This window comes from Sphaeramia orbicularis, chromosome 8, assembly GCF_902148855.1.
Source record: "Sphaeramia orbicularis chromosome 8, fSphaOr1.1, whole genome shotgun sequence".
Lineage (NCBI taxonomy): Eukaryota > Metazoa > Chordata > Actinopteri > Kurtiformes > Apogonidae > Sphaeramia > Sphaeramia orbicularis.
Window position 1 is genome coordinate 10,078,908 of NC_043964.1, and position 13,939 is coordinate 10,092,846.

The 13,939-nt window shown below is 38.2% G+C and overlaps 1 protein-coding gene across 1 annotated transcript in view; it reads left to right on the plus strand.

The window, feature by feature from the left end:
- sdk2a (sidekick cell adhesion molecule 2a) overlaps positions 1-13,939 on the plus strand; it is a 432,880-nt gene that overhangs the window by 375,586 nt on the left and 43,355 nt on the right. Inside the window, 7 exon segments of the mRNA XM_030142001.1 lie at positions 776-879; positions 1,150-1,220; positions 1,336-1,468; positions 4,479-4,535; positions 4,988-5,089; positions 7,880-7,995; positions 8,182-8,368. Of these exon segments, the coding sequence (XP_029997861.1) occupies positions 776-879; positions 1,150-1,220; positions 1,336-1,468; positions 4,479-4,535; positions 4,988-5,089; positions 7,880-7,995; positions 8,182-8,368 (770 nt within the window).

Below are 13,939 nucleotides of genomic sequence, written 5' to 3' on the forward strand. Positions count from 1 at the left end.
TTTCAATATTAAAAATTTGCTTTTATCTGTAATGGGCCATATTTTAATGGTTTATAACATGTAAATAGTTACAGATATTAATATAGTTACTATTAAGCACTGATATGAAGTCATATGTGGACTTTCATTTGGATCCATGACCTTTGACCTTGAGTGACCTTGAAGGGTCAAACTTAAGGTCATCAATGTCTAGATTTCAACAATGTTCTGTGAAACTACTTGTCGGATTAATTTCAAATTTTATATTGAACTTCCTTCTATTTTATCTACAAAGTTTATTTACAGTTTTGAGAAATTTAGATTTTTTACAAGTTTCTGAATATTACAAAGTTGCTTTTCCCTATAATGGACCATATTTTGAAGGTTTATGACATGTTAATGATTACAGATATTAGTATAATTACTATTTAGCACTGATAGGAAGTCATATATGGACTTTCGTTTGATTTGTTTTGATGGCTTATAACATTGAAATGGTTAGAGATATAAATACAAAATAAACGTCATATATGGACTCTCATTTAATTAGTTGTTTTCCTCAAATTAAAGCTCCACCCACTTCTATTGGGAGGTTAATCTCGTGCATTAAGGCCACAGGACTCTAACGAGAACCTCGCAAATTCAACGTGCTATTTATTCTTGATCAAACATATCAGTGAGATTCAAGGTCGTCCGTCCTATTTCTTTTTCCACCGTCCAATGGAAATGTAATGACTGAATCAGATAACACATGTTCTATATAATGTACACATTCAGGCCTTTTCTGTCTTTAAAGGTTAAAGCCCTTCACTTCCTACCAGTTCCGTGTAAAGGCGACTAATGACATTGGAGACAGTGAATACAGTCAGGAGAGTGAAGCCATCACTACGCTGCAGGACGGTAAGAAACACATGACCAGTAGAATTAGACCCACTACTATCATGGGTTTGTGACATAAGGTGTTCCGAATTGCATCTAAAATTGCATTTCTGTGTTCTCAGAACCATATTTTAAGGTTTTTCACAGAGAATGACAGCGTGACGGCGTGTCAACAGCGTCTCTGTTTACTCTCAATCTGTTTCCTACAGCTCTGTTTGAATTCCATATCACACCGCTAAGCTTTGTTAGTTTGCTAACACCAAAATAAATTTTTCCTCCTTTTTTCTGTAGCCCCAGACAAAGCCCCGACAATTCTATCGGTTACACCTCACACCACTACGTCCGTGCTGGTTCGGTGGCAGGTACGCAGTTGTTTTACATGGAAATAATCCAGTAAAGTGACATTTTTACACAGTACTGTTGACTGAGTCGGATGTTAATTCAACAGAGCATTAAGGTGACCTCTGTTGTTTCTAGCCACCTGCTGAGGACCACATAAATGGAGTTTTGTTGGGGTTCAGGGTCAGGTACCGGGAATTACACTATGATCGGCTACGCAGCTTCTCTGTCCGCACGGTCAACAGTCCGGCCAACTGGGCCGATCTAACTGGTGAGTGGACGTTTCCAGTACTGACCAACTCAGAAAACCATCCTACTGATTTATAATGGACCATGTTTGAATGGTTTATAGCAGTGTTTCTCAAACTGTGGGGCGGGCCCCCCCAGGGCGGCGCAAAGGCTTTCCGGGGGGGGGCATGGGATCATTCCTAGGTGTTTTGTTTTTTTTTTCTTAAGGTTAGAACATGTATCAGGTGGAACTAATGTTTTAGCATTGGAGCACCCTGGACTCATTTTAGGGACGTACAACAAACAAATCTACTGCCATAGTGATCTGTCACTAGACTAGACCAAGAGTTTAGGTTTGGACAATGGACAAGGATTGGACTGGAAAAGAAAAATGTGCAATGTTTGTGGTTTTGCACAGTTTGTACAGTTTGCACTTTAATGCTCTGAGATGTGCAACGTAAAGAGGCTCATTGCAGCCACTGATATTGTTAAAATGTTCATCTTTGTTACCAAAATTTGTTTGTTCTACAAAAAAAAATTACCTTATTGTCATAGTTGTAAGATAATTACACATTTCCTATTTGTAATTGGAAAAATAATGTCTCAGGGAGCAGTTTTGTTGAGGTCATTTATATTGTCCAATCAAAAATCGAATTTATTTTTAATTTGCACAACAAATTATTCAAGGAAAAGAAAAAAGTATTCTAACGATATTGATGTTTCTTTCAATAAAAGTTATAATTGCACCACAGGTACAATGTTGTTGGGGTTGAGGGGGGCTTGGAGATTTTTCGTGCTCCAAAGGGGGGCCCGACAGAAAAAGATTGAGAACCACTGGTTTATAGCATGGAAATGGGTACAGATGTTAATATACTTACTACTGAGCACTGAGAGGAAGTCATATGTCGTCGGCTTCCTGACAAAACCTGCTAAGTGACATTTTTGGTTGGGAATAAAAACCTGCTATCTCCCCTATTATAGCTTCAAATTTCAGTCTCCTGTGAAAGTTGTTTACATTCCATCATAAGTACCAACATTAAAGGAACAGATATTTTTTTTTATCATATTTCACAGTTTCCTGTTATTTACCGTACTTTCCGGGCTATAAGGTGCACCAGAATATAAGCCACACCTGACTATAAGCCGCAGGTGTCCACGTTGTGACATGAGATATTTACACAGAAAGATGGTAAAGAGAAAGATTATTTAAATATTTATTTCCATACCTTAACTGCTTTTTCCCAAACAGTGCCTGTAACACGGCAGTAAAACGACAGGAACACGGCTGGTTCAAAAACCCAGAAGAGTCATTGATCTGTATCTTCATCTTCCTTCTGCTCATTGAAACCACTGCAGTCGTCTTCTTCAGTGTTCTACAGTTGAACAGCCTCAAATTCTCCGTCACACTCCTTCTCAGTCTCTCCTCCGTTGTTGCTCAATGGCACTTCGGTGCTGCAGCTCTATTTCCTTCTTAGACAGACACATCGATTGGTTTTAACTTAAAAGCTGCAAAATATGCATTTCTTTGTGTGTTTTCCGTGATGAGGGTTTGTGCATGACACGCAAAATGATTGTTAAAAGTTAAGATTAAAACATCTCCTCTTCATCACCTCTTCCACCTGTCTGTCTCGCTTTTGCGCTTCCTGCTAGAGCGCCCCCTGGTGGCCGTTAGCCTGTATAAATCTATACTCGAGCTGCATCGCTGTATAAGCCGCGGGGTTCAAAACGAGAAAAAAACTAGCGGCTAATAGTCCGGAAAGTACGATAAACAGTTTTTTGTTTCTCCTGTAAAATTTGCCAAAAGTCACATAGCAGGTTTTATCAGGAAGCCGACGATATGGACTTTCCTTTGGATCCATGACCTTTGACCTTGAGTGACCTTGACGGGTCAAACTCAAGGTCTTTTCTGAAATCGTCTTTTACACAACTACTGGTCAGATTTGTTTCAGATTTTATATCAAACTTCCTTCCTCATTATCTACAAAGGTTATTTACAATTTTTTAAAATTTAGATTTTTTTAAAAATTTTGAATGAATTTTTTAAATATTAAAAATTTGCTTTTACTTATAATGGACCATATTTTAATGGCTTATGACATGAAAATGGTCACAGATATTCATGTAGTTACTATTGAGCACAGATAGGAAGTCATATCTGGACTTTCATTTGGGTCCGTGAACTTTGGCCTTGAGTGACCTCAAAGGGTCAAACTTAAGGTCATCAATGTTTAGATTTAAACAGTCTTCTTCAAAACCACTGGTCGGATTAATTTCAAATTTTATATGTAACTTCCTTCTACATTTTCTGCAAAGTTTATTTACAGTTTGGAGGAATTTGGATTTTTTAATTTCTGATTAATTTTTTTTTTAAGTATTAAAAATTTGCCTTTACCTGTAATGGGCCATTTTTGAATGGTTCGTAACATGGAAATGACTACAGATATTAATATAGTTACTATTGAGCACTGATATGAAGTCATATTTGGACTTTCATTTGGATCCATGACCTTTGACCTTGTGTGACCTTGAAGGGTCAAACTCAAGATCACCAATGTCTAGATTTCAACAGTCTTCTTCTCCAAAACTACTGGTTGGATTAATTTCAAATTTTATATGTAACTTCCTTCCACATTATCTGCAGTTTGTTCACAGTTTTGGGCTTTGAGTTGACTTTTTCACACTATGCAATAAATTAATTTGAGGGCTACTGGGAATTTATGCGTTGCAGTAACATGGTGCATTCAAGCGTTCTGATTTGAATTAAATGCATTGACTTTACATGCACTAATTCAAAGAAACAAAGTGTAAAAGCGTGTCAGATCCACTCTTTTTGATCATTTGGGACTGATATCCACAATAAAATCAAGTAAACTCAAAAAATCTTTTTTTTTTTTCAGTGTACAAACTCATAAAGCGGTCCTACTTCTGAGTCATAAATGTATTATATGCTCATCAAATATTCTCTTGAAAAACCAAAGCGTATTATTCTAATTAAACTGTTTGTATTTCCGCTCTTTCCCGTTGCGGTCTTCATCTTATGTCTGAAACTCCAGCTCCTTACAGCATCAGGAACTTGAGTGAATCCTCCCTCACCCAGTACGAACTGGACAGTAAGTCTTATCCGTCTAAATCTGTCGTCTGTCTCATTTTATGTGCACAAAATATGCCATTTGTAAAATAATTTACAGCATCTGCGCACTGTGTCCTCCTCCCACTCAGCTGTATCCTCTAAGGGGTCACCACAGATTTTTATGATGTGTACCATATCACTTTAATCTCTCCAAGCTGCCGTGTCATTATTATTTCAGTTTGTTTTTTTTCCTTCTAATCACTGACAAATCTTTTTTCCGTGTCCCCACAACAACCCCATCTTTTCACCAACGAGCCTCAGACTTCCACCCCCTGTCTTTTTGTTCAGTACGTGTTGTTGTCTTGCCATGGGCACCATTATGACTGCCTTTTTCTCTGGAGTAACTACTTTCTTTTTTTTTTTTTTTTTTTTTTTTTTTTTATATATATATATATATATATATATAATGCGTCTGTGTTTTGTTCCTTGCAGATTTGAGTAAACACAAACGCTATGAGATCCGTCTCAGTGTGTACAATGCTGTGGGAGAGGGTCCTAGCAGTGCACCACAGGAAGTGTTTGTTGGAGAAGCGGGTATGTTTCTACTTCCACTGTGCAGCACATGTCAGTCTGTTTAAGGTTTTTTTTTTTTTTATTAACTCTTCATAGTTCACTCATAGAAATACTCTGAAATTCAAAATTCCAACCTTAGTGTATTACTGGAGGATCTAACAAGACTTTATTACTTTTGTGACATTTTCCAATTTTTTTTTATTGTTATGTAGAAAATCAAGGTCAGTGAAGTTACCATATTGTGTTCCTAGCCCATGAGTGGCAAAAAAAGATCTAAGAAGTAAATATAAAAAAAACACATGTAAAGTTAAAACCCCTTTAGCCCTATCCGCCCGCCGATGGGCCCGAAAAAATTATATTAATATTCATCTACTATAAAAATATAATCAGGACAATGGATGTTTTTTTTCAACTTTTGTTCAAAGTTTAGACCCTAATGTTAATAAAAGTACATCAAAAGTGTATTTTAGTGCAAACTTTAATGTTCAAACATGATTTGTAATCTTTGTGGGGTGAAATATACGCTATTAAAAAATCTCCGATACGAACAATTAATTTATGCATATCATCGTCAATCCAGCCGAAAAAAAAAAACAGGCGAGGATAAAAAATTCTAATTTCTCTTTTAGTTTGTTACACTTTACTCACGCATAGTAATAGATAGAATATTTTAGACGATGGGAATAGATTCTGTGAGGTCTGTAAATGTCCATAGACACCAAGAACATCCATATGAACCTTATTATTGTGAAGTCATTCTTCATTTACTTTGGGTATGTCTGTTTAGGCGTTTTTCCCCTGAAAATATGGTCAGGGTTAAACAGGTTAAAGGAACATGTATTTTAGAACATTAGTCCAACATAAGTGCTGATCCAGACCCCTGTCCACATCTACATGATCCCTTTGAACATCATTCCTTACATTAATACCAGTACTTCATGGTACCGAACAAAGCAGGTACACTCACTGTTCATGCAGAGGTGGACCTTACAGACCCTGGAGACCACATTGGACCTTACAGACCCTGGAGACCACAGTGGACCTTACAGACCCTGGAGACCACATTGGACCTTACAGACCCTGGAGACCACAGTGGACCTTACAGACCCTGGAGACCACAGTGGACCTGAGACTGTTGACTCATTGTCCTCACTGTAACTGTTACTGTCACTGTCTTGTAATGTGTGCAGTAATGACCAAAAATGGTCACTTGCCTGATAAAGGCTTAACCCTTTATAGTTCACTCATAGAAATACTCTGAAATTCAAAATCCCAACTTTAGTGTGTTATTGGAGGACAGAACAAGACTTAATCACTTTTGTGAAAATTTGCAAGTAGAAAATCAAGGTGAATGAAGTTACCATATTTAGTTCCTTACCCGTAAGTTGCAGAAATAGCATATGTGTTTATATATATATATATATATATATATATATATATATATATATATATATATATATATATATATATCTACAGAGAGAGAGAGAGAGAGACAGAAGAACAGAAGAAGTCTATATAAAAAAAATACAAGAAAAACACATTTTAATTGAAAGGAACCTGTATTTTAGAACATTAGTCCAACATAAGTGCTGATCCAGACCCCTGTCCACATCCACATTCTCCCTTTGAACATCATTCCTTACATTAGTACCAGTACTTCATGGTACCTAATCAATCAATCAATCAATCAAACTTTATTTGTATAGCACTTTTCATATATGTTACAGCACACAGTGCTTTACACCAAACCCCCCACTGTCCCACAGTTGCAAATAAAAATAAAAAATAAAAGCGACAGAGTAAAGCAATGTTAAAAAGAGTTAAATTCAAACCTAACAAAGCAGGTCCACTCACTGTTCATGCAGAGGTGGACCCTGCAGACCCTGGAGACCACACTGGACCTGAGACTGTTGACTCACTGTAACTGTTGTTGTCATGTCTTGTAATATGTGCAGAAATGACCAAAAATGGTCACTTGCCCAAAAACATTTCAACGAAACTTATTTGCATTATGCATTTTTTCAGTTCCAACAGCCCCTCCCCAAAATGTGGTCATCCAGTCCTCAACGGGGACATTCAGGGTTTCCAAATACAGCTTAATTTCCCCTAAATTTACCATATTTGGTTCCTTGCCTGTAAGGAAGCAAAACCAAAAAACAATCCAAGAACTAAATACAAAAAAAAACATATGTAAGGGGAAAAGAACATCACTTTTAGAACATTAGATCAACATAAGTGCTGAAAATTCCAACTATAGTGTGTTGTTGGAGGACAAAACAAGACTTAATTTTTTTGGGTGAAATTTTCAGATTTTTTTTGTTATGTAGAAAATCAAGGTCAATAAAGTTGCCATATTTGGTTCCCTACCCACAAGTGGAAAAAAAAGCCAATAAGTAATTATAATTAAGGGCACTCATAGAAATACTCTGAAATTCAAATTTCCAACCCAAGCATGTTACGGAAGGATCTAACAAGAGTTTATTACTTTTGTGAAATTTTTCAACATTTTTTATCATCATGTAGAAAATCAAGGTCAGTGAAGTTACCATATTTGGTTCCTTGCCCATAAGTTGCAAAACATCCACATTCTCCCTTTGGACATCATTCCTTACATTAGTACCAGTACTTCATGGTACCGAACAAAGCAGGTCCACTCACTGTTCATGCAGAGGCGGACCTTACAGACCCTGGAGACCACATTGGACCTGAGATTGTTGACTCACTGTAACGTTTGCTGCCATGAAATTACCGAAAATAGTCACTTGCCCAAAAAGTTGCAACGACACTTATTTGCATTTTGCATTTTTTCAGTTCCAACAGCCCCTCCCCAAAATGTGGTCATCCAGTCGTCAACAGCCACCCAGCTGGACGTCACATGGGACCCTCCTCCTCTGGACGCCCAGAACGGGGACATCCAGGGTTACAAGGTACTAGTAATCAATCCTAGTGTGTGTGTGTGTGTGTGTGTGTTACTGAAAATCAGCCCAACTTACATCATCATGTCTTTGTTGTTTTCATATTTTCATATTTTCAGCGAGGGAGAAAAAAACTATGAATTCTGCATCCTGATCCTTTTTTTTATTTTTTTATTCTACTTGTACTTTTTTTTATAGATTTATTTCTGGGAGTTTCAGCTGCAGAATGAGACGGAGCGTCTTCGTACTCTGTTCCTGCCAGAGCTCGGGGTGAAGCTTAAGAACCTGACAGGCTACACCACCTACATGATCAGTGTGGCAGCCTTCAACGCTGCAGGGGATGGACCCCGCTCCCTGGCCACCAGAGGGCGCACTCAGCAAGCAGGTGGGGGGAAAACACTAGGTCCAGATGTGGATGTGGGTGGGAATAACAAGGATTCCACACACAAAAAAAAAAAAAAAAAGCTTAACAACACGGAACAGTTTGCTCTGTTTTCGAACACAATGGAGTCCTTTTCTTGTTCTCTCTCTCTTTACCTGCTCATTGATTCTCCTTTTTATTATTGAACTGCTTTGTGTTTTGCTCTCAAGTGTTCATGATCTCAAGGTTAGTCCCGTCTTTACACACAATCGGTGACACCAGTTGAGATAAAACACATAATAAGTGCAATAATAGAGGTTTGCGGAAGATAATGCAAGTCTCGCTCATCGTTTTCCCTCGAAGAAATGACACAATATTTCCTTTTTTTTTTTTTTATAACTTGTCTTGTCCAGCGTCATAATAGCAGAATGGTAGTCTGGCTGCCTTTTGGTGCTGAACAAATTTGCTTTGCCAAGGATAACTTCATAAAGTATATGAAACTCTCCTTGATATTGTACTGCAGGGGTGTCAAACTCATTTTAGTTCAGGGTCACATTCAGCTAAATTTGATCTGAAGTGGGCCGAACCAGTAAAATAATACCATAATAATATATAAATAATGTCCAAAGATTTCTCTATGTTTAAGAGCGGAAAAAATAAATTTGCCTTATGAGAAGGTTTACATCTAGAAACGATCCTTTCAAAGTGAGTAACATGAACAAACTGAAAAAATCAGTGTAATTTTAACAATATGCTGCCTCAGTTTATCATTTACACATTTACATTATAAAATACCAAAAACATTTAGTAACAGGCCGAATATTAGTAAAACTGCATTTACTTCACTTAAGACATTTCAGGTTGTCCATATTTGTTCAGGTTATTCACATTTTTTGTAAAAGGATAGTTTATTAATATAAACATTTTACTTAGATGAACTCTGCAGTTGTCATTATTTATAGGTTATTATGACAGTATTTTACTGGTCTGACCCAACTGAGATCTGATTGGTCCGTATGTGGAACCTGAATTATAATGATTTTCACATCCTTGATTTTTAATATCGATACAGTCTGTCCGTTTCCATGACAACTTTTATTCCTGGTTTAATCTGATTAAAAGTTAGATCCTATTTCAGATGCCCATGTAAACACCTCATTCCCACTGAAAAAGAAAAGTTGGGATTAAATTTAAACCCAATTAAAGTCACTGGTTTAATCCACTTTTGAATCCAGTCTAAATTATCCCTTGGACATGTAAACCCTTTATTCCGTTTGGACTTTATTCCTTCCATTCTGCGCATGCTCGTTGTCTTGTCCTGTCGCGATGACGCACACATTCTGCGCTGGCGGAAGAATATGCAATGCAGTCTAGTCTTACCGAACCGTTCCAGTGGGCTATTCTGATGGGATCTACCAGCCTGGAAAACCCTGAAGGAAGAGTTCACCACTTGTTTTTTATTCATTCATTTGTCATGCACTAATGAGTTCGATAAGTGGGCAAATCAGTTGCACTGCAGTGCACCGACTGCTTTGTTCTCGCAGCCCTTCCGTTAGCTTAGCTTAGCTTAGCATAATCACTTCATTCCTATGGTCAGATGAAGCCAGGCTTTTGTGGGTGATTTGCAGTATTTTATGAGTGATTTTGTGAAATTCAGTTCTCCCTAATCATTCCTTTAGTCCGCTGGGGTCAATATGATCACAAATTGAGGCTCAAATCATGGCGATGTGACTTACTGCACTAATAAAACTTGGGGAATAAAAACTAATGCAAAGCTAAAACGGTAAAGCAAAGCTAATTTAGCACATGCATCCCTTCCAACAAAAAGATTTTCCAACTTCCGTCAACACAACAGTCCCAAGATTGTATGAGTGCAGTAAGTCGCAGATCTAAAGAAATAATTAGGGAGAATCAGATTTCACAAAATCACTCACAAAAGACAACAAATCACCTTTAAAAAACTGCCTGCGTGTGACCATGGAAATGCAGTGACTATGCTAGGCTAAGCTAACAGAAGGGCTGCGAAAACAAGGCAATGTGAGCACTGCAGCGCAAACCCTTTAGCTCACTTATCTACCTCATTAATACCTCATGTAAACCTTTATTCGGGTTGAACATTTCCATGTAAACAGAAGAGGAAATACTTTAGTTCCAAATTAATTTCTTCTGGAAAAATAAATTGGATTTAAAAAACATCATGTAACCGTACCCAGTGTAATTTTTGCATTTCACAAATTCATCCCAGGGGCTCGACTGGACCCTCTAGCGGGCTGGATTTGGCCCCCGGGCCGCATGTTTGACACCTGTGCATATAAGAAAAGAAAGCTTGAGCAGAATATCATACACCACATCTGCCCAAATAATACCAGTAACAAATCCACACAACAGTTGTTCACATTAATCTGCTGTGACTAGGGATGGGAATCGTTAAGAATTTAACAATTCCAATTCCATTATCGATTTTGCTTATCGATCCGATTCTCTTATCGATTCTCATTGGGTGAGGGAATAAAAGAGTACAAACGGGTGTGTTTGCATTAACTGTCTTTTATATTTCCATCTCTGCACAGAAAATAGAACATATACAGTATGAACAAATAATAAGAACAGATGACGCCGGGCCCAGTGTTCTGGGGGGTGGGGGGGTGCAGTGAAAGTGAAACTAAAGACACTTTACTAATTCCTCTATTGCCGCGTTTCTACTACGTGGAACCGGTTCCACTCGGCTCAGCTCGTCTCCCGTTGTTGTGCACTTCATTTCCTTTCCCTTCTTACTTTCGGAAACTTGTATTTGAGGAGTTATGACGTTTGTTGCCCACACCGGAACTGGAACCGGCCCGGCGTTCACTCTGCCACTACATTCACAAGCACCGCTCAGTAGCATGTCAAATACGTGACATTCCTGTAAATGATTCACATGCTGTGGACAAATGTTTGAGCAGATTGTTGGGATTCCACCCTTTTGAAGACATGGAAGCTTTGACAGTGTTCCAGTGGACCTGGTGTCGTCTGTTTAGACCGTTTCTGCCTCAACGCCGTGTAGGCTACGTTCTGACCAAAACAATGTAACGTACGTGTGACGTCATCGCGCATGCACAACGAAGGCGGAATCGATAAGCAGAATCATTAACCCATAAGGACCCAGCGTGACATCTGTGTCATTTCCCAAATAAAATTTTCTCTATATTTAACGGTCCTTATGTAATTTATCACCATTTATTATAATAGTATCTCCTGTGTTTTGTGTTTTTTCAGTGAAAATCTGGTGTTTACCTACATTTAATTTACTAATCATGTAGATGTTTATAAAAACTCAGAGTAAAGTTGATTATTTTATCAAAAAATAGAGAAAACAGAAGAAAAAGTGACTTTTTCAGTAAAATCTATCATTAACTGAACTTAAACCCAGTGTGTCCATCCACTGTCATTGATCCAACTCCATGGGTTTTACTGGTGAATCAATGTTGGAGAAGATGACGGTGTTTCCACGGTAATTACAGAGCCTCTGAATGTCCAAATATGGTCATATCTGATGACTATGAAAAGATGACAAACTGTATTTTACACCAATTATTTACATGGATTGATAGGATTAATGGATCAGCAGATATTAAACAGTTTATATGATTTTGGTAGATGGTGGATGTTTGGGTCTTTATGGGTTAAGCAGGCAGGCAAACGATTCCAAGGAATGGAGCTACTGGGAACCGGTTCTCAAAAAGAACCGGTTCTCAAAAAGAACCGGTTCTCGATTCCCATCCCTGGCTGTGACAGAGTAACTGCATCAGACTAAAGAAAGAGAAGAAGGCAAAGAGACTGAGGTGAAGAACACAGACATGCAATCAACGACACAATATTTCCGCAAAAGAGTTTGTTTTCGAGAGACAGAGAGAGAGAGAGAGAGAGAGAGAGATCTGACTCTGCTTTCCTCCAGGACAAGCCATCGGGGGTGGAAGCCTAATGACAGCGTAGGAAGCAATGAATACAGAGCGCGGGGGACACATGTAGATTAGTTTTTTTGGCCACAAATGCACAAAGATGTCTGTGTTTACCAGCTAGCGAGAGTCCCTCCTCTGTGGTTTCAGCACAAAAAAAAAAAAAAAAAAAGCGTTTACAGTATAAATGTGTCTTGTCTTTGCTGCCCCCTTGAAGGCTGTGACATTGGCGAGGGGTACAAAGTGCTGAGAACTTGAAAACACAGGCAGGAATTTTAGCTCTTTGCACCACAGGGTACTGGGCATTCAGCCAACATAAGCTTTTGTGAATTTTCTGCAGAATTTTGGCTAAACCCTAACACTTAGCTGGATCTGGATCGGGTCAGCAGGCGGAATTCTCACAGCTCTTGTTCAAGGTCGCTGAACAGAATGATTTTTTGCAGACTCTTAATATCACTTTAACACTTTTTGTAGTGAGTCATTCGCATAAACAATCGTATAGGATATTTTGTTCTTATGACCCAGAGCTATACTTTGATTTATTTTAATCTTGGATAAGTCATATTTTTACTAAAATAAATAAAAATAAATAAATAAATAAAGTACTGCTGTGATAATGAACAATAAAACCAGTTTAAGGATTTAACCCTTTCATGCATAGTGTTCACTCCAGTGGGCAGTTATTCTACAGCTGTTCTCTTGTATATTCACAGGTTTTGTTTTAGTTGCATAATCAGCCGACACCGTGGACACGTATGCACCATCCCATAATACTCTAACATTCATACCATTAACCCTTTCATGCATAGTAGAAACTACAGTGGACAGTTATTCTCCAGCTGTTCTCTTATATATTAATGGGTTTTGTTGTTTTAGTTCCATATCAGCCAACACAGTGAACACTTATGCACCATCCCATAATACACTAGGTAGGTTATTAACCAAAACCAAGAAGAGAGAGCACATTACTCCAGTGTTGGTTTCCCTGCACTGGCTACCGGTAACCTACAGAATTGATTTTAAGATACTACTCCTCACGTATAAAGCTCTAAATCAGTGGTTCTTAACCTGGGTTCGATCGAACCCTAGGGGTTCGGTGAGTCAGTCTCAGGGGTTCGGCGGAGGTCAAGACACACACTCGACTCATTAGTCGGGTGTGTTTGTCGGGCTAGGTCCATGTATGTAAACAAACGGCTTCGGAGACTCTTTCTCTGATTGACATCCAATATACGTGGTGTATTGTTGTTGCTTATAGCACTACAACACATCCAGAAGTGTTTATAATCTCTTCCACTCGTCTGACGATGAATTATTTGAGTATTTTCCACATCGTTGTTATGACTTTTGCTACTTCCTTTTAACCACGGAGGCAGCCATGTGTGGCGTTTGTTTACATTTTTCGGTCACCGCACTGGTCAGTTACAATCATGTGACAACCGATGCACCGTTGCGGATGGAGAAATCGTATTACGCTAAAGCCATCAGTCACACTGATTTGCAGTAAATATTCATTATTATTGTAGCCTGATTGAAATTAGGTGATGGGTGTGTGTTAAAATGTTAAAAATGATAAATAACATAAATACAATAAGTTCATTATTGGAATACATAAGGGTAAAAATGAAAACCATTTCAGTGTGGTAGTATTAAAAAGGTCATG